The sequence below is a fragment of the Agelaius tricolor genome, unplaced genomic scaffold (genome assembly GCF_023055355.1).
Source record: "Agelaius tricolor isolate 1412-34295 unplaced genomic scaffold, bAgeTri1.0.p SCAF_8, whole genome shotgun sequence".
Lineage (NCBI taxonomy): Eukaryota > Metazoa > Chordata > Aves > Passeriformes > Icteridae > Agelaius > Agelaius tricolor.
The window spans coordinates 6,106,710-6,128,477 of record NW_027269268.1 but is presented as its reverse complement, the minus strand read 5'-3'; the positions used below and the strand labels follow the sequence as shown (position 1 = coordinate 6,128,477).

Genomic DNA, 21,768 nt, shown 5'->3' with positions numbered 1-21,768 from the left:
TTTGATGTGTGAAAAGGTTATTCCTTCCAACAATGTCGTCAGTCCTTGGGTCAGTAATTTCCAATCCCTGAGCAGGTTCAGTAATGAGGAATACAGGAATGTGGGTTTCTGATCCTGTGAGAAGCTGAATGTTTTAATTCAGCCCATTCTCAGGCTGATTGTAGATGTTGGACTTTGCACTGAAAGAATCTGGGTGTGGCCATAAGTTTTGTTTGCTGTCGCTGTCACGAGAGAGGTGAAAGTTTGACAGCAGTCGAGAAAGGCTCATAAAGTCACTAATATTGTACCTGTTCAGTCCATGAAGGGAAATGGGGGTGCTGTGTGTGTGTGGTGCTGCATGAGTCTCTTGGCATCTACCTTGCTCAACATGATTTGAATGCTTCACCTCTACAAGTAGGAGAAACATAATAAACAATTCCTTCCTCTAGCGTGGCACTGACTCTCATATGACAGGGCTTTGGGAGGGGATTATTGGATTCAAGAAAATTTAATAAGTTTGGGAGAGTGAGTGTTGTTGGAACCATTCTCCCATAAATAAATTCTTTTCAGCCTTGTGCTGTGACCTGGCTCACAAATAAGTGTAATATTAGATGGTTAAGAACCTTGTTATTTTCCGTATTTAAGCCTTTCACAGCCAACAGAACTTGTTTCTTTCACTGTTTGCTTTATGAACAGCTGTTCAGCCCACAAGACATTTGAATTAAAACACCCATGTTTCCTTTCTCATGGGAGTTAGGTTACTGCTTCCTTCAACCTTCTTATCCTTGTTATTTCAACCCTGTGCAGCATCCTGCTACATCATGTGTTGGAGGGTACATGCACAGGTTTAGGAGGGAACAGCTCTGTTACACAATGGCTGAGGAGAGGGCTAATGAGAAATGGGTGAAAAGAAAGGAAAAGGAACAAAAAGCTTTTTTTTTTTTTTTTTTTCATTTTAGACTGTTTTGCTGTTTTTAGAGTATTTGACTTAACATTTTAAGTGGTCCAGTATAAGGGGTTGTACTATGACATGTGATAAAATACATGATGTGTCAGATGCAGGACTGGTAATAAAATTAGGCGATTTTTTGTTTGTTATTGGTAAAACAAACAAACAAAAAACCCCAAACTAAAAGGAAAAAAAACCCAAACCAAATTACCTCCCTCCTAAAACTAGAACAAAAAAGACCAAGCTGGTAATCTTTTAGTGCCTGTTAATATTAAAGAACAAAATGATTAGGTGGCCTGTTAAAAGAGTTCTTCTTAACCCTTCAGAACTGCATGTGATAAGAAAAAGATTATAGATTAACTAAGTACTTTAGGTTGTCCTTAACTTTGGCTGACAACAAAAATGTGAGTAAAACCTTCACAATTGGGTAGAAGTGTACCAGGACATGCATCCTTTTTTTTTTTTTTTTCCCTCCTGAACAATTGAATCCTTCCAGAACTTGTGACATTCCCAACATGCACATGTCAGCACAACAGAAAAGTGTGTGCACAGTGTTTATTTACAGCTTTATGAATTTCAGGGAGGGTTTATCATGGTGGTATTGTGACTGAATATGGAGTCTAATTACATCCTGAGAAGTGCAAGAGTGCAGCCTCTGACCTGAAATTGTCAAATGTTAATGGGTTAAATTTGGATTGCTGGGAATGTTTTATAGCTATTGCAAAACAGTTATTATATAAAATTAATTTTAATGCTGTGCATTTAACTTAGCTTTTGGCAGAGTTTAACTCCATGGAATTTCTAGTTCAAGTGCAACAATTCTATTGTATTGGGTTTATGTATATTTATGTATAAAGGTTTCACTAGTAGAGTTATCTATATATAGTGCCTAGAAAATTCCAAGATGTGTATTTGTGCTGATGAATATATGAGTGAATTTAGGTTAGCAGAGCAAGACAACTTGTACAACTTACAGTGTTGTGCCCTTGACTTCTGTAATTACAGATTTGTTTTCATGTGCCCTAAATTGAAGTGCACTGTAAGGATAGACACAACACTATACACATGATCACATGTGCTTTCTACTGTATAGCTTTGCATCAAGAAATCTGTGTGAAAAATGCCTTATCAGAAGAGGGTTAGGCAACACTGGATGTCCTGTAATGTCCTTAGACAGACCTGTGTTAAGAGTTTCTTGTAAAAGTTGGTTATTCTAGGTATAGAAAGATCTTCTGGCCTACATAAAATGACTGCTTACCCTTCAGCCTGTGCTCTTTTTCTTGCAGACCTTTCAGCAGCCCAGAGAAAATTTGCCCATTCTCTGAGAGACTTTAAATTTGAATTCATTGGTGATGCAGAGACTGATGATGAAAGATACATAGGTAGGTAAGAAGTGACTATGAGTGGATATATTTTGTCAATGCCATCCTGCAACATGATTAAACTTTCTTTGTATTATTTTATATTACAGATGCATCATTTCATGAGTTTTCAAACTTTTTAAAAAATCTTGAAGAACAAAGAGAAATTTTGGTGAGTTGAAATAAATGATTTAAAAAGCTGTGCACATAGCAAAGAGATCAACATTAGGTGAAATTGCTTTTATTGCTTTGTTAACCACCAAGGTGTTGATATCACTGACTTTTAAGTGGGAGCTCTCATTGTGCAGCCTCTGGTTCTGTAGTCTAGAGTGCAGACAACACCTTTTTCTCATTAAAGAAGAAATCTGTATGGTAGGGATGGATAAATATGAGTTGGTTTAAAATAGTCATGCCCAGGTTAATCATGGCTAGGGTGAATGGGAGAACCACCCTAAGTTTGTTTACCAGTTCCAGTAAAAAGCCAAATGAAAGAGTTAATGCTGCAGCAGGGGACACTCAAGTTCTGGCAATTGGCCAACTTTGGATCCAGAATCTCTGTAGCTCTGGCTTCAATGCTTATGTGGATCTGGGATGCAATCTGTTGTATTTATGAAGTAGCAGACTTAGAAACCTTTACCTTGTATTTGAGCTTCAGTGAGAGGTTGGAGCTGCAGACAGTTGCTCTGTTGTGTAAAAGTTCTCTGTTCTGTTGCCTGTGATTGCTTGGGGTGTAATTAGTGAAATATGGCTCATGTTGGCTGCACACAGGGCAGGGCCTGAGAGCTCTGCCAAACACCTTGCTACCTGGGTTTCCTGACTTTTCAGAAGATGGGGGTTTCCTTCTGGATGGTTTCTTTTTGGTTCTTCTCAGCAGCTGTGTGCCCAGCTTTTGTTTCAGAGCAGTGATTCATAGAGCAGCTGCTGTGTACCCAGTTTTCTTCTGAGTCAGGCCAGACTCTCCATCTGGGACATGTCCTTAGATCTGACATGATAGCAATTGCATTTCTTGGTATTTGACATGTGGTTATATCTTTGCCTTCCTGGAAATCAGTGATCTCTTGGCATCACTGAGAGGAAGCTGAGACTAATCTGCTGTCTTCCTTGTTTCATTCTGCCAGAAGCTGTGCCTGCAGTGCAGGGATATGTAAATAAGTGATAAAAGAACTTGTGAAAAATTCTTTTTTTCCATGTTTCTCTTTCCAGTCCTGATCCCAGTAATATTCATGGTTCCTTGTAAGTGTTGTGTTCTGTTCTGGTATGCTGTTCTGATCTGGAACCACATTAAGGTCTGAATTAGGGTCAGTGTGGTTCTTCACACTTTGCTAAAAACAGTCTTTGCATAGGAGAGACAATTTTTCAGTGTTTTGAGCTGTTTTGCCAAATCGTAGAGATTGGCTCAAGTATGTTTCAATACTTCTTTTGCTTTTCATAATACTACAGTATAGTCTTTACTTTGCTTTTTCCTGTCATCCATAACTGTATTTTATTTTAATGAATTGCACAAATCTAATTAATGAAAATCTTAATGAAATTTTATAGTGAAAAATACTTAATGAGCTACCACATTATTTTGATGTCAGGCTTTTGAGGGATGACTTAACAATTCCATGGCACATTTCAGTGACTGTATCAACAGCTCTTCAGCAGGGATAGATCACCACCACAGCAGGCTGTGCAGAATCCAGTGCTGTCTGTCTGGATTGTGAAACACTTCCATTGTTCAAACTGAATGCCATGAAACTGTGTTAACTTACTTTGTTGGTGTGGTGCCCATGCTTACACAGAAGGTGCTATCATACTGAAAGCTAACTTGTGTCAGTTTCTCGATAGGAAAAGGATGAAATGCAGTTTTTGTTAGAACTGTGACTGATGAAAAACAGGGAGTATAAATTGTAATGGGGAAAATATTTATTACCAAATGGAAACAGAATATATTCTCTGAGTTACCAGATGTGTGACCTTTTTATTTCATCTGTAGTCTAGCAAATGTTATGTATCGTTTCTGGAGTGAGCTTATGTAACAATGGCTGTAAGTCTCTAAGAAGATGATTGTATGGTGACTGGAAAAGATAATTTCCAGCATCTGCTCCTCTGGCTATTTTTTTTTTTTTTTGACTTCTCAGTGGATGTTTTAACAGTGGCATGAGCTCTAGAGATACTCCCATGGAGAATATTAGGACATGTTGCATTCACAGATGTTTGCAATGAGGTCAGGGATCCAAAGACTTTCCATTAAGATGCAAAGTATATAGCAGCATTTTTTTTCAAAAGCACTCAGTCTTTGTTAAGAGTTGAGTATTTCCCCCCTTACTATTTTGAGTATTTCCCCCCTTACTATTTTGAAAATGACCAGAGGATTTTGGACTGCTGTCTTCAGTGGCATTGCATAGTTGAATAGATAGGCAAATTTCAGGCCCATAAAGTAATATTAAAGAAATCAATGAATAATTACAGGACAAAAGGCATTTCAGACACTGCTGTGCATTTTGGTTTTTTAGATACTTGAGAAAAGGGTTATTTTTTTCAGAACTGCTTTGTAAATGAAACAAATCTGCACTTAAAATACATTCTAGACTCAAAGTAAATGCTCATCATCTCCTCTTCTCATGGTTTTCTGAAATTTTAGTGAATCCAGAGTCCATAAAACTTGCTGTCAGTGTTTACAATGAATGATGACCAGAAAGGTAAATTTATCTGGTGCATATTTATTTGGTGGATATAATTTCATTCAGATGGAATCTTGTACTTCATGGTTTTACCATTTCTCCCATCTCCTTCAAAGGTTGCCGAAATTACATCCCAGGTGTCAAAGGATTTAGTTGGATATGACAAGAGAAGTTGGCAACAATTCAAACATTTCACTGAAATTATTACAGAGTGGTCAATAAAAAACCAAATTACATCTTTCCGTAGCACTGTAGGTTGGTGAAACTCCCCAGGTCAGAAATGGATCACTGTCCCTGAGAATATTCTGGAAATTATTTTTAGATGTTGAGGATGAATGGAGTTGTAGGACTTAGATTCTGCTCCTTTGGCACTGCAGAAGTGCTGTGGGAGTTCAGGGATGACAGGGAACTTGGCAAGGTGGTAGGAAAAGGTGGGGTGAGCGAGGCCCAGCATGGTGATGCTCTGTCTCAGTACCCAGCTGTTCCCCTGGTTGCCAGGGAGAGCACCAAACCCTCCCTCCCAGCCCCACTTTTCCTGGCAGCAGAAGGGAGCTTTGATTCTTGTGAGGGACTGAGAACAGCAGGTTTCACTGTCTGCCCCCATTTGAGCTGTGGTGGTGAGCAGAGAAGCGTTACCTGGTTAGCCTGTGGCTCTTGGTCCTTTCCTTCACACCTCCCTTTCTCCATTTCAGGCTACTCCTAAACAACCAGCTTGCCCCTAATTAGTTTTCCCTGTTGGTTCCAGTCTTGCTAAGTCATAACCAAATGTGATAGCTCTTGTATTGTTCCCTCAGTTATCTTGGCAGTGCTTGGCACTCCTGCTGTGGTCACCTTGGTGTGCTGGCTTTGAGTGCTTTCCCTCCTTGGAGTTCCTCTGTCCTCCTTGGAGTTTACCTGCTTCTGGAGTTCACATGATTCTTGTCAAGAGCTGGTCTAACCTGTTCTTAAAAAAGTTCCAGGAACATGGATTTCTCTTTATTCTGCTATTTAGTCTTCATTTCTTTCACCTCATGTTCACACTGAGTCTCCTTTACTACAAGTTAAGCTGGGAAATTTTTAAAAATTTTTCTGCAGTAGTCATGGAATAAAACTGATCACTTTTCCTTCATGGTAGTATTTTTATGGTTACCCTTTCTAAGTGGTCTTTTACATCTGTATTTTTCCTTGTTCAATTTAATTACACTGTGTTTAGACCTTCTGTCTTTTATGTTAGAATTACTGCTTTCTCCTCCTCTTCTTGCTTTTAAGTTGCTGCTATATTTGCTCTTCTACTATCCTCTGGGACCTTGCTTGCCTCTCCCTTTAGTTTGCTTTGCTGATTTCCTAAACTATTCTGAAGCAAAGCCCCTTCTGACTTGAATGCAGTTACTACTTCTGTTGTGTAATGTAGGAATACATCTAATGGCTCTTAAGGAGTGCTTTCTCCCCTTAAGACCTGTTTTCCCCCCTTTGTTAGATAGATATAATTTAACTGAGGGTTTTTTCCTTTCTGGAGATAATTAAAATCTGTTGTCTTGTACACCGTCATTGATTTGACACTCATTTCAGTTCAATAATTATTTTATAGCTTCCTTCCTCTCTTTTTTCAGAAACATAGGAAGAACGTCTTTTCCTTAGAGTTTTTTTTTTGCTGTTGCCAAATAAAATTTTTTTTACCTTCTTTCTAATTTTTCCCCTACAAACTTGTCTATTTTCTTTTCACTCCATTACATTTCTCTTTGTATAGGATTTCTGATACAACTATATTCACCTTATATTCCCTGTGATTTCCCAAGGCAATATAAGCAAGCTGTTTTACTTTGATACATTCTCTTTTGTTTCCTGTTACGTTTTTCACACATTTCTATCCCTTCAGATGTCCTGAGAGGAAAGGTACTATGCAGCTGTATTTTAAAGTCTTTTTCCTCCTTTTTATTTTTTTTAGCAAAAAAAGGGCTTGTTCTTTTGCCATGGGTATCTTTGCAATTTTGGCCTCTGAAAAAATTCTTTTGCATTCTTTGTCAGTTTTGCCAGTGGCAGAATCAAATCCAGATTAACATTTCTGGAAAGCAGAGTTATTCCCTGGTATATATCGGGAGCACAAGAAATGGTTTCTCTATGGATTTTTAAAGAAATATCCCCGTGAAGTCACTCTTTTAGTCTTTCTTTTATTACTTCTTAAAAAAAAAAAGGAGGAGAGAGGGCTTCTCAGTTTCTCAGTGCTTTCACAAATTAAAAGATGTTGTTAGCATTCAAAGGTGTACACTCAAAAGTTTAAAGATATACTTTAAATAATCTGTACACGTATGTACATTTACTTATTTATTCTTACTTAAACTACCTCTTGTGATAAGATATGGAAGTGCATGAGTATTTATTTCATAGGTGAAGTGCTCACTTAACACACAGTGTTCCTGCATAGCTAACTCTGTTACCTTTTGTCTGTGACTTTTGTATCTGGATCCCATTCAGCAGCTGACTCTGCTGTGAAGATGGTGGTATTAATTTTTCTAATCTTTTCTTTGGCACTCTTCGTGTGGTATTTAGGGGTTTGTAAATCTTAATCTCTCTTGACAGTAATCTGAAGAAATCTATGTGAAGGAGCAATCAGTTGACTCACTGATCTGGAGTAAAAGAGTACCCAGTAGTCTTAGATGTGTGATGCATTCAAGATCTGTTCAACAGGAGTTCAAGGCATTATGTAGTGCTCCATATGTTCAGATGCTTTTAAGTTTGCTGACAGTGCAAACTGCTAAATATGTCTGCCAAGACAATGGAAAGGACATAATTGTTGACCACTTCTGAAAAATTAGGCTGCCAACAGTACATTGAATATTTCAGATGCAGATAGAGAGGCACAGCATGTCTCAGGAACAGCATTTGAGTACCTTAATTGAAGCATCTACAGTCTTTTCTGTGCAATTTTTTTTTTAATTTAATAGAACATTTTCCAGTTTTAGAAACAAGCAAAAAAACTGCTGCCATATCTCATTGCCCAGCCTCCCCCTTTTCCTCTGCTGGGCATGAGACCAGATGACAATCCTGTAATTATCAAAATATGGAACACGAAGGTACAACTATGAGTATTTCAGCCACATCTTACTCTGATTTGGTGGCTATTGACATTGAATGTTTCATTTATTTGTTGGGTTTTGAATGTCATTTACAGTCTTCTGAAATAGTTTTGTGGGTTACATATGAAGTTGCCCACATCAGTCTATAAACCAAAGATGACTTGCCTGTACAATAGAAAAAAAGTTCAAAACCAGATCTGGGTGTGTTCCTCCCACCTCTGAGTGAACACAGCTGACAAGTCCTGTTACCACTGGCTTCCTCTTCCAGATAACTCTGTGGTCTCACATGCATCAATATCATTCACTAGAGAATTTTCATTCTGTTAGTTCATCATTGGGAAATGTTTGGAATTTGCATTGTAAAGCTGTCACCAGTTTGGATTTTGCTGGTTGTTAATAACAGCACTGTTTCTTCTGGAGGAAGCGCTGACAATTGAGCAATTCATTCTTGACTGAATACTGATGCCGTTGTTTGCTGCTGGATTCCTTGACTTTCAGAGGCATCCTTTTGCTCAGTGATGAGCTTTGCCATGCATCAAGAAACTGGGAATTATGCATTTTTCTTTTCTGAGCAGCCTTCTTTGCTTGGTCAGGACATACAAGGTCTATGGTATTGAAACCAGACCATATTCTGGTGTGTTGCTGTTTGCTAAGGTGAGGTCTTTCTTAGAGGAGTTATCCCCAGCTTTCCTTCACTGCAGATGGGGAAAGCTGATTTGTTGCAGTGTGTGAAAGTCTGTTTCTCGTTATTTTGTTTTCTTGTTTGTTATGATTATGGCTTTGTATGGCTTTATAGTGGAATGTATTGCTAAGAATAAACTTACTCAGAAGACAGGACTATTAAATAGCTTTCAGTAAATAATCTTTACTAATACCCACTGTCTATTTAATTTTTTTTTAAAAAGGAAATTATGTATTGTTTCCTTATGATACCTATCTGATTTTAGAGGCCATCAGTTTCATGACAAGGGAATCAATGAGGGCAGCATTTCAGAGTAGGGCACAGCATAGCAGATGGATCATAGGAGGCCCTTTTAGCTGTCTGTCCTTAAGGTGAGTCATGAACTTCCAGGAGATGAACAGGAAACAACTTTTCTGTTGAAGGGTGAACTCATGAGTCCAGCAGTTGCATTTCCTGTAAGGCAAGGCTGCTGCTTGTGAAGGAATTAGGAAGTGCAGAGCACAGGATTCTGCCTGTATTGAGGCTTGTGAGGCAGTGGCTCAATGGTCTAGGAAATTCCCCTTGGAACAGTTTGAGAAACTTCTTGTCTTCCTGCCAAACCCTGAGGAGTATTTCTCTGGAACACCTAAGAGGGAGGTGATGTGTTTTGTTACAGATGCCTCCTGGTGCTTCAACAAAATATGTTGTCTCTAGGTGAGGTGTGTCACTGGTCCCCCTGGCTCTCTTGTTACCAGATGGTTTCCTCCACAGCAAATGAATCCACAGTAATGGATGTCACTTCTTTTTTATAGCCTCTGCACACATGCAAAGACACACAAGTATTAATGTGCTGTGAGACCTCCTTAAAAATCCTTTAGTCTATGTACTGCAGGCCTTCTAAAAACCAAAAAACTCCTATGTTTGTATTCTCAATGTGTGCCTGAGGCCCTTTCAGTATCTAAGATTGTAAAGCTACAGGGAAAGCTCTAGAGCAGGGAGAAAATCCAGACATGTTTATTAGAAGAAAACTTGATTTGAAAACAAAATAATGAGCCTTGGGGGTGGTTTGCACTGTCTGCAGTCATCAGTGCTCCAGATAAATGCAAAACCAGTGCTGAGGTGTGGTTATAGAGAGAGACCTCTGTCTGTAGGGCTGGCAGGGGGGTTGGCTGTGCAGCTATCTGGGGGCATGTGTAAGAGCAAATCATATTCTTATGGAAAAAGAAAGAATAGAGATTCAGACTTTGCAAATAACATCTAATGTTTTCAGTAGTGGAATTGTATCTGCAAATTTTAATTGTACAGGGTTTCAGACATATGACTTAATGCTTTGAGAAATTTCAGTAGCAAATCACTATATGAAGTAGGAAAGCTTTTTGGGGAAAATAATAATCCTTATATTTCTCTCTCTTCCAACATTGGAGGTATCAGAATTGGCTTTTTTTTTTTTTTTTTATTAGGCTGAATTGTGCATTTTCTTAGGAAAGACGCAACTGTATCCTCTGTAAGTAGAAGAGGAGCTGTAGTGGTAAATATCTTTATTGGAAAGTGAACTTCTTTATCTAGCAGCACTGTCAACTATTTTGTTATTCAGTCACTGCTAGGTATGTCTTCCTTTCTGCCTTCTCTGTTGCACTCACTAAGGCAAAGCTTCCTTCCCAGATCTGGTTTCATTGACACTTGCTCAGTTTCATGGGCTTTGCCTTACTGACATGTTGGCCTCCCTCATAGCTTTGTTGAGGGACAACCAACAATCCTGCTCCTGACTACAAATAAATCTGTCGAGTTGGTATGCTCAGAAACTAAAACCCCTCCTTTATGCAAGGCATCCAATCTGCATTCCAGTTCCTGAGATGGAATTGGGAACTCAGCACTCCTATGTTGCAGTACAGTCTGCAGGAAGGTGTTTGTTTATGGCTTAATTTTTCTTCTTTCTCAGTAAACCTGTTTTGTTTTATGGAAGAATGTGTCAATTCAGACTGGAGCAGAGTCAGGATATGTATTTACCTCACCACTAGAGTTGTTGATGAGCAGTGTGCAATTTCCAGTGCTTCCAGTAAAGGCTGAGCTCTAAGAATGTTTTTAGGATGAAGGCTGGGAGGCCAGTGCTGCATTTGTCTAATAACAAACTTGGATTAACTTAGGTTGGTTTAACCTTTTTAGCCACTGAACTTTGAGGAGAGCTCTTGTGGGTTGCTACTCCTTCACAGGTCATGCAAGCAGCTTTCCTCCTCTGCAGTATAAGCCTGGTTGTGCCTGGAAAGGGAGTGGGAACTTAGAAAACCTGCTCCTGCCTACTGCAGGAGAAGGCAAGAGGAGCATTGAATGCTGGTGCCTGATCTTCTCTGTCAGATAACAGTGCACAGGAGGAGGTGTTGGTGGAAGTAATTTGTCCTTAAACACCTCTACTCCCGCCTTTTCTGGGAAGGGAAGAAGTGACAGTCTAAATGGAGTCATCTTGTGGAGTGCCACTGGCTGCTCAGTGACCTGTTGGGTCCTGCTGACCTGAATGAGGAAGTATCCAGCAGCTGTGAATGAGCTTGCTAATGGATTTAGCCTGTGCCTTTGAGGGCTGCAGTTGGAAAGAGAGGTTGGGGCCCTATAATCTATGATCTGTACAATTTCTCTGCTGAGCAATTGGAGTTCTGTAAAGGCATCTGAAATAGATACACACAAAGCTGACAGCATGCTTCAGGATGTGGGAAATGTTGGATAGAGTGATCTTCTGAGGTGGTGATGGCTCTGATGACTTTATTGCTGCTGTTGCCAGGTTTATGTTCAAGTTCAGTTAATTCTTTGACGTTTCTGTAGGTGCTGTAAGCAGAGCAGGACAAGTGTGAGCAGTCTGGGACTGTCTGCCCGGGACACGTGCGCACGTTGGGTTAAACATTTCTGGGCATTCCTGAGAGTCTGACATTCACAAGACTGGTTAAAATTCTGTTACCTGAGACATGACCTTGTTAGATTGGTTCACTTATGACTTGCGTGCCACAGTTTGCCTGCCAGATATAATTGAATATATATTTGTTTCATGTAGGTTTGGATAGATGAGAGATGTAAAAAAAGGGATTTTAAAATGTCATTTCAAATAGTACATTTCTGTCATAATCTGTCAGGATTAGAGAAGAAGAGGGATGAAAATGAATCTAAGAGTCAAGACAGAAGTTGAAAAAGGAAGGAACATCTAGTTTCATATTAATCAACTTAAATGCCTAGTTTAACTTTTGCTGGAAATTTTCCATTTTAGCATGATTCTAGTTCTGAAGACAAGTACAAGTGATAATTACAAATATATTTAGGTAATCCTTTGTTTATATGCTAATTTGTTATCTAAAGAGTCGTTTTAAGTTTCCGAGTTATAAATAAGCTAAGAATGAATAGCAGTGTAAATAATTTTTTTCTATAAATAATAATACATCTTTTTGTAATTTTTCATGACAAGCACTGGATTCTGCGTACTGGAAAACAGTAGGAATGAGTCTCTATTTAATCTTGTATTGGAGGTATTTTAATTATGAGCTTGGTCAGTCAGAAGAACATCTCTGTAATTCACTGTTGAATTTACCATCTTGCATTCTTATATATGGCCTGGTATGAAGCTCTGTGAGAATGACCAAAGCTCTGCAAAACCTCACTCCACCCAGAAGTAATCAAGAGTTCTGTTACTTAACCCAGGCACAGAAAGCAAAGAGGGTGACAAATCAAAAGTACCTTCATGGCAGGCACCTGGGGATACATCTGTTAACAAAAGTTTAAGTTGTGCAAAATGAGAAATGTCTTTTTTGGAAGGAGGGGAAGCTTGTTTTTCTTTTAATGAAAGAATTACTGGCATATCATCCCTCTGGCAGCAGTGGAATCTGCTTCTTGGCAGTCGCTGAGGAGAACATCCCATTTTGATTTAAAGATTATTTTCTGCTTCAAACAAATTCCTGTAGTGGTTCCCATGGTTAATACTGCATAGGAGTAGCAGGACAAGTGATTTACAGCCCTGCTGTTTAATGAAGCACAGCCTTTTATGCATATGTTTTCCTTTTTTTGGTATTTTTTCATTTGTTACATCAAGGTGCTATGGTTTTCTTTGATTTGGACTTTGTGTTCAGCATACATTCAATGCATGTTAACCTTACACTTTTTTGTGTAAATGTTCAAAAAACTAATAAGCAACTTGTCATTTGTTAATTATTTTTAACCCTCTAACCATGTGAGTTCTCAGTTGTTACCTTTAAATGCTTTGAAAAGATTCCAGGAAGTGTGGTGCTCTACCTCGTGGAAGCTTGTGCCATCCTCTCTGAGTTTTCTCCTTCACTTTGTTAGAACAGAGAACAATTTGAAGTTTTCCACTATAGAAGGACTGATTGTGAGGTTTCCAGGCTCACCACTCTGACTTGAGAGTTCTTCCTCCCAAGGGTGCACTGAAGGGTGCTTTAAGATGTTTTTGGCAAAGTCATGAACTGGATGCAGAGGGAAGGTTTGTGCTGAGAAAACGTGCTCTGAAGTTAGGATATAGCTGGTATGTGGATGACTGTGCAGCACCCAGTTTGGCCCAGACTTGCCAGCCCTTTGGGTTTCCAGTTAGCTGCAGGTTGGTGTGCTGTGCTGGCCCTGCAGAAATGTGGGTTGCTGTGGTTACAGTGGATTGGCAGGATGACTCCCACAGTAATCCCTCATGGCTGCGGGGATGGGTGGGAGCAGCTCAGATTTGTGTTGTGCCAGGTCTCGGGTACATCCCGTGTGTGTTTTATGATAACAATTTTCAGAAGTGTTCCAGGAGGCTGGTTTAAGCCTGTGATGTTTTATCTGAAGATTTTCACTATAAAGGGAGGGGAAAGGGGAGGAAAGAGAGAGAAAGGTTTCTGTTTTATGTTAGGGGGATTCCAGGGAGCTCTGCCTGAACTCTTGGCCTCCCAGACCAGTGGCTGTGCTAAGCCCAGTGCTGGGCATGATTTATTCTGTGGATCTGCCTTAGGACAGACCAAAAGGTCTGCTCCCCCCACTCTCCTTCACCTGCAATACTCTTGCCATCTTTTCCATGCTGCTGCTGTGTTCAAGAAGATCCAGCCTTTCCTGAAATTTCAAATATTTTTAAAATTAGAAGTCTTGTTTGCCCCAAATGGAGCCCTGCTCTATCTTCAGGGAAATTTCATGTGAATTAGTAGCTGTGCAGATTTAATAAGCTACAGTTTTCTGTCTTATGATGGAATATTGTGTCCTCCTTTTTTTCTTTTTGCAATGACCATGAGACTTTTTATCATACGTGCACAGGTGGACGCTCTCCCAGTCATCTCAACCTCTTCTTTATTGACTTTGCACCTCTTTGATTTTATAATTTAGCTTAAGGTCTTATTAATGTACTTAAGTGTGTTAATATTTGGAGATTTATATGAATGCCTAGTGGCTTTAACTGTCTTAAAAGATTATTGTTTGCTACTCACTGGTCTATTACACAGTTGTCTGTAGTGCTTCTTGTGGCAGAAATCTTTGCATCCCCCTAATGAAGCTCATTTGTCCTCTGTGTCATCCTGGTGTTCAGTCATTGAGGCCTTCAACATGATCTGCAAGAGTGCCACAAATGAAGCAGTTGCAATTTTGGGTGCAACCTGGAAATTTCTGAAATTTTTGCATTTGTTTTAATTTAATTTTTCTGATATTGGATTGAATTAAGAAATTTTGTAAGCTTGAATGAGCTCTGATGTGATTTTTTTTTTTGAGTTAGAAGTTCTAACTTGCATGCTTCTATTATTTTACCCCAGAGCTTCCTTGCTTTTTACTTTTTATTGTGGATGCTGACATGACTCATCAATCTGGCTACAGAAACCTAACTCATCCTTTGTTTTCTTTAGGCACTCAGTGTTACTGAAACTCTGATCAAACCTTTGGAAAGATTTAGGAAAGAGCAGCTAGGAGCTGTAAAGGTTTGTCTCTCTTTTCCTTTATAAGTTTGTTTTGTTTCTCTACTTGGATTGCATTTTAATAATGACATGTAATTGGCAGGAACATATTATTGTTTATGCTTCCTGTGTTCACACTTTTTTTGTTTCTACTTTGAGAACTTGCTTCAGAAACAAATGGAATGTGTCAAGAAGCGAATAATGTGTCCTCTCCCTTCCTTCTCTCCACCACCCTTACCTCCTCTGTCTGGAATAGCAAGAATTCTGCTAACAGCCTGCCCCCCCCTTTCCAATGGGTAACCCTGTTCTGCTTTGTATTTGCCTGCAGTTGCACAATCAAGGGCTGAAAAATATTAACTACCTGAAGGAGCTCACTCATCCATATGCTTTTAACTACATTTTTGCCACCTGCAAGGGAGAACTGCCTTTATTTATTTTTTTGTTTTGAATAAATAACTCACTGGCTCTGGATGCATGGGAATAATAGGGATGAAGAGGCTGAGGGCAAGATCTCATAGAAAGTATTTTTGATAAAAGCATTTCGTCATTTTTTTTTAAGATTGTCATTAAGTTGTGAATTTTTTTTTAAAAAAACTAAGTGAAATTCATGTATTAAGTACAGACTAGATTTGGATAAAAGTAACAAGGACAAATTTGTGTCTCTCTGCCTTCCTTGCAGAAGGAAGAGAAATTTTAGTGTTTATTAAAAAAAGTAGAAAAGAAAGAAACTAGCATTTTATTAAAATTTACTGTTGTAAAACTCAATACATTTTCAAAATACCTTCATATGGGTTATTTTACAATTTCATGTCTTCATCACCAGTGATATTTAGTGATGCTAAGACAATGTTTCACTTATGAGAGCACTATGCATTTTGACTTTGGCAGGCATGATTAATATGTCTGCATATGATTTCAGTGTTCATGAACTGAAAATGCTCTGTTGAACATAAATCCTTTCAGCTCAATGGTACAATGAGCTTTGTGCAATTTTATGGACTTGAGAGAAGTATATTAGGTGACCCAACCAACGCACAATAAAAACTTGGTCTGTAATATAGCCAGTCTTCCAAGGAAAGAGAGAATTTGTTCTGAATGTAACTGATTGTCATAGAAGCAGCTGTGCAATGAATGCATTATTTCAGCAGTATTTTTGTTGTTAAAAAATATTGCTGGTTTTGGGGTGAGAACTCCTAATGCTTTGAGTTATCTCATATCTTCACTCATTTCCTAGTTAGAATTCTCTTCCCGATGCTTCTAACACAAACTATGTTCACAAAGCCTACATCTCCCATTTTTTTTTGGATGGATGTTTCTTTCCTTGTGTCCCTGCATACTATTTCTGTGAAGCTGTAGCTTTTATTTCTGATCTAAAGTTTTTTTTACAGAATTTTGTCAAAAAGGGCATTTAAACCTTTAAATAGAAGTCTTACATAACTATATAATGTCTAAATAAAAACCCTCTAAAAATATTTAGCTCTTGGAATATTCTTAACTGAATATTTATTCAATATAATCTAAACACTGACATTGGAAATATAACTCTGCTTAGCTCTGAAAACCAGCCTATGGCATCTAGTGATGAAATATATCTGCAACATTGTGTAGTATTTGCTTCAGGAAAGATTTATTCTCTACCATTACAAAATAAAAGTTGAATCTGCTGCCTCAGATTTTTTCTGCATCTTGCATCCCTTTGCTGATGAAATGGTCTGAGTTAAGCTTAAAAAAAGGAAGGGGAGGAAAGTTTACCTTCATAAAACTGGAAGCTGAGACAATTATTGAATTACCCCTTATTGAAAAGTGTTGCTGCACTAATCCCAAGCTATGTGTGTAAAGTTTCTGACTTTGCCTGTTAAGAAGTTAAGAGAATTCTATTTTTTTTTTTTTTTTTGGAGCACTCAAATGTTCACCACATCAATGGAAATTTTACTAATATAAACACAAAGATTCACCTATTTCCCTGCACTTTGGTCATAATTACCCATGTTGCTAATATGTTATCTCTAATCACCCTGATACTATATGCATATGTTCATGTTTCTCAGTAGATAACAAATATTTTTTAGGACTCATTTTTTAAAGGAAATTTTGACTGTCAGAGTGGGGGAAAAAAATTCTGGTAGAAGTCCTTGCTGAGAAGCAATCCTAAACAGCCTTTTTAATGTAATGCCATTTTCAGAATCGAATGGTTCAGAGAGCAAAGATGTATGTCTCTTCTAATACAGTACATATAGTAGTGTTCAAAATGAAAGGTTAAGAGGAGAAAAAAAGAGCAATTATGTCTGTAGAATTTAACCAGGGGTTTGGTTAGAATACATTTAAATGTGATTTCAAATCTATGGATGAGGAAAAATATTTTAATTGAACTAGTATATTTCTGATTATTAAATCTGCCAGTTCTTGAATATGTAATTAAATACTTGATTTTATTTATTTGAGGTTATTTTCAACTGCAATTAGATATGCTAAAAATAGCTTCAAAACTGGTTGGTTGAATTCATGAATACTGATTTTTGCCTTAATACAGTGGAACTGAGGAATCAATTTGCTTTTCAATATCTTCTACTAAATTAGATTCAGAAACTTAGATTTCCTAAAAAAAGTAATGACTGTCCTTCTTCTAATACATTGTTTTTGGTGGTCAGAGAAACGGTTTTGCATTGTTCAAATGATATTCCTACATGTCAGTGAGAGTTTTTCTTTTCATACTATGATATTAAGTTTTATGGATATTTTTTCTTGAGTTTTTGTCATGGGCACAATAAAACTCTGGTAGAAATAGGAATTCAGCACTGGGGTTGTTGTATAGCATTAAAATGAAGAAATCCTATGGAATATAGAGGTGTATTTCCTTTGGGTTTCGAGCTGTTGGAACTTCTCCCTTGTCAATTTTAAAAAGTTATTTTTTCAGTGAAACTGATATTTCCATGTAATGCCTTTTATTCAAAAACAAGGTGGTGTGGATGATGCCTGAAAGTAATGAAAAATGCAATAAATCACGAAGAGGCCAGATTTTTTTCTTTTTTGACTTAGAAGATGTAAGCATCTGTGTGATAAGCTACACCATAATGATGCAATGGGATTTCATTTCAAGTTAGCCTTTAAATTAATTCTTAAATGAGATGAAGCGTATTTTTCTCTGCTTTCTGGAGCTATGATTTTTTTCTCTTTGTTCCTGATGAACTAGAATTTTAAAAGAAGAAAAATAGTACACTTCTGTATTGACATGGTTGCTACTTTTTTTCTGTATCTAGGAGGAAAAGAAGAAGTTTGATAAGGAGACAGAGAAGAACTACAGTTTGTTAGAAAAACATTTGAATTTATCAGCTAAGAAGAAAGAGCTACAATTACAAGAGGTATTGTTGCCTCTCTTTTTTAATGCAGGCCAAAGGCTTTGGAATGCAGAAACAGCATTCTCAGTGGTAAAACAAACCAATTTTCTCATCTGGAAAGGTTTGTGAGAAAACCAATATTTGCTGAACTTAGTACCTCCACCATTTTCTGAATCAAGGGTTTTGTGTGTATGAAGCACTGAGTCTCATGTCATTTTTCATATATAATTGGGGAAGAGGGAAGTGCAAACATACTGTGAAAAACACTGAATTTCTTACAAGGCTTTACCATTCATGTAATTTGCATTGCATTATGAGTATTGACTGAATGTCCTGTGCTAGCACTTACAGCAGAGGACAGCAAGACTTTTATTCCCAAATAAAGTGGGTTTGTGCCGTTGCTTTTTCTCACGTTTTGAAGATTTGTTTTGGGGTTTTTTTGAGTAGTGCTATAAAAAATTTGTTGACAATTTGATAGATTTGTTTTGCCTGGCATTCCTTCTGGTTCCCTCTGGGTTTATTATCATCATCAACTTATTTGTAATAGTTTTTATTTCTGGAGCAATGGCAAATAGTATGTGAGAAGACTGCTGGGAAATCTTGTAGAGACTTGCTGTAGCCAAAAGGACTTTTTTTCCCAGATAAATGTAATTATGTCAGAATTATTAATGCTTAGACTATAAAAAACCTTAATGTTTTCCTCAGAGGTAACTCCTGTCCCTGCCCTCTACCCCACCCCAAACATTCTATGCCATTTTTCATAAAAATGGTTACTATTACTGGCAAATTTACCCTGGAATTTCTCTACTCTTGAGTTTCACTAAGATGTCACTTCACCATGCTGCACTTGCAACATAGACCCTCAAATGTGTAAAGAAATGTCTTTTGGGGAGTTGAGCTGTCCCAGTGAAGTTATTGGGCATGGCTCATGTGTCAGGACCTGTACTTTTGTCAAATTGATCAGCTGCCAAACAACTTGACGCAGACAAAATGATAAAGGGCTGATTATGATCGCTTGATGAAATATGGGTTCTTGATATCAAATCTGAAATGAGACCTAACTTCAATGGAAAAATACATAATGACTCTAAGAGGCATTTTGAAGCTGTCTCAAATATAGCCTGAAGCTTTAGAGCATGTGTAAAATCTAGAATGAGCAAATAGATTTGTTTTAAATGTCCTTCAAAGTTTCATGAGCAAAAATTCTGAAATTCTTCAATCAGGCTCTCACATTTATGTGTTTAATTTTGGAGTACAACTGTATAAGAAAAAAGGCCCTTGGGGCATGTTGTCAGAGGAGATCGGAACCAATTTCTTGCACAAACTTAGAGAACAGGTATATATAGTTGCATTATAATGTATATAATTTAGTTTTATCCATGTTTAGTTGTGTCAGTTCCTGACTGGAGTAAATAGTGCAGGGATAAATTTGACAAAAATTTGATGAAAAAAGTGCCATGTTGTGGAGTGTGTCTTAACAGAAACACAATTTTTAATTCTCCTGGTTCTGGGATATTCCTGTAATTTTACTGAGGCACGGTGTGTTTCTCACTTCTGTCTTCCTTCAGCAGTACACAAACTACAATGCAGCTTGCTGGGTGCATGGGGAGGCTCATGCCTCAAAAAACTGAGAGGTGTGATAAAGTATTCTGGACTGTGTGGTGGGCCAGATGTCCTCAAAGATCCACTTCAGAGTCTCTTTCTAGGGTGTTGTGGTACCCTTCATGTGTATATAATTAGAAGCTTAGCTGACAACTCAAACAAGTCCTGTGTTTGTAGGCAGACAACTCAAACAATTCCACAGTTTATGGGATGCATCAAAATGGCATGGCTTGTTGAAACATTTGCTTACTGAAATACTTATCAGGGCTTAATTTATTTAATGGCATTTGTGGTTATGCCCCTTTAACTGCTGAGAGTTCTCCAGCACAGAGCAGTAAAGCCAAGCACGTCTTAAGGCAAAACTGTCTTAAAGCTAATTTGGTTTATCCTCTTAAAGCACAGCAGTCACTGTTCTGCCTGAAGGATGTAGTCCCAGTATTTAAGAGAGAGTCTGATAGTAAGTCTTGTCCTTTCACCTAACCCTTTTTCCACTTCCTTTGGCAATTCACTGTAGATGCATTTTGTATTATCTTTGTGGGCAAAGACTAAGTGTTAGTTACTTAGAGTTACCTTTCCTTTAATGTTATTAAAATAACAGTTTCTATTACTAAATTTTAAGATTAATTTGAATGAATCTTACATGTACCTTAAATAACCACTTCATTAAAAAATAGGTAGATGCTAGAAAGTGAAATATTTATATGCAGATGGATGTTAGCTGAAATGTAGCTATTCAGCATCAGTGTGGTGTTGGCATTTCTGCAAAGCTGTGCTAAATATCAGCTGCAGGTAGAAAGGCTGCATTTTTAGACACTGGATGCTCTGGGGAAACTTGTGGAGTGTTATACCAATAAGTGAACTTTTTTTTTATTGCATTTCTTGCCAATGAGAGTGAACACAGGTGTGGGATGGGTACAGCAGCATTCTGGCTATTTAACAGCAGTTATTTGGGTTATAGGGTAAAATTTACAGCACCAGCACTGTAGTTTTCAAAAATAACATTTTCTTCCTTAATTTGATTGGAGAGATGATTTCCCCCTTTTCCAATGGATAATGCTCTTAGCTCCCACTCTCTGTTTGGACAGGTACCTTTGCAATGCTGTTAAAAGTTGGATTCCCTAGAAAAGAAGCTTAAAGAGGTGTTGCTGGAATTTTTCTAAAAAATCTAGCCTTATGATTCAAAGCAACATATGTTACCTACTGAAAGGGAATTGCTGCTGCTGTTTAAAAGTCAATGAATGATCTATGTTGTAACAAATCCCTCAAATATGGTAAAAATTATCTGCTTGCCACTTCTTTGTGTGTGTTATCCTGAAGCTGTCTGCACAGTGTCTGTGAAACTTCATGAGGTGTGCTCTGTGTGCAGGCAGATAACCAAGTGGAGCAGAACAGAAAACACTTCTATGAGCTGTCCCTTGAGTATGTGTGCAAGCTGCAGGAGATCCAGGAGCGGAAGAAATTTGAGTGTGTGGAGCCTGTGAGTATCAGGGAATTCAGCCTACTCTTCCTTTCATAGGGGATGGAGAAAGAATGCATTTGGGCAAAAGCCAAGCTTTGCTTTCTGGAAAACACAACCAATTGAGTGACTTAACAGAATTTGAACTAACCTGTTACATCTGTACAGATTCCTAGTGCAGATAAATTTAACCAGGCATGTCAAATCTTACCTCAGTAATAAGAACTGATTTGGCCCCACTGATGTTGATTTTCAGAAAATGTGTGAAACCTTTTGTGGTACTCTAAAAACCTCAATGCACATTGTGAGATAGAATAGAGGAGTCAAGAAGATGATGGTGTCAAGATTCTTGCCTTCAGTTTTCTATCAATGAAATGTTATTGCTGACTAATACAAGGAATCTAATTTTGATTATGAAGGTTGGGCTCAGAGTCCTGCTAGTAAAGAATTGCAGATATAAATCAATTAGGAGGGTGCTGCCTGTTCCTGGGTAGCCTGATATGTTTAATTTCACTTGCAGTTGAATCTATGCAGAAATCAAGGAGTTTAATTTAATTTTGGTGGAAATGCTGCATGCCCTGATGAGACTTTCTTAAATCTATGAGAAGAACTTATTATAAAAGTTTTCTGAAATGTACAGTAGCTTGGTATTTTAAATACAAATTTATCAAACAACAGGAGAACAGTAAGTGTAATAAACTGAGAATAAATGGAGGATGGATTGAGGAAGCAGCTTCCATTCTCTCATGCTCTGAAGTCTGTGCTTTTGGGCCAAGTTTGTCCTTTTATTCTGATACAATTACTTTAATGTAATAATG

At 37.9% G+C, this 21,768-nt stretch overlaps 1 protein-coding gene across 2 annotated transcripts in view; it reads left to right on the top strand.

Moving 5' to 3' along the window:
• The window catches only part of ARHGAP10 (Rho GTPase activating protein 10), a 137,715-nt gene that overhangs the window by 38,797 nt on the left and 77,150 nt on the right, over positions 1-21,768 (top strand). For both annotated transcript variants that reach the window (XR_011679894.1, XM_071431479.1), the window contains exons 2-6: positions 2,215-2,310; positions 2,400-2,461; positions 14,510-14,581; positions 17,815-17,916; positions 20,861-20,971. Coding sequence is in view for 1 of the 2 variants with exons in the window: in XM_071431479.1 (XP_071287580.1) it covers positions 2,215-2,310; positions 2,400-2,461; positions 14,510-14,581; positions 17,815-17,916; positions 20,861-20,971 (443 nt within the window). In the remaining variant the exon portion in view is untranslated. The remainder of the gene's footprint in view (positions 1-2,214; positions 2,311-2,399; positions 2,462-14,509; positions 14,582-17,814; positions 17,917-20,860; positions 20,972-21,768) is intronic.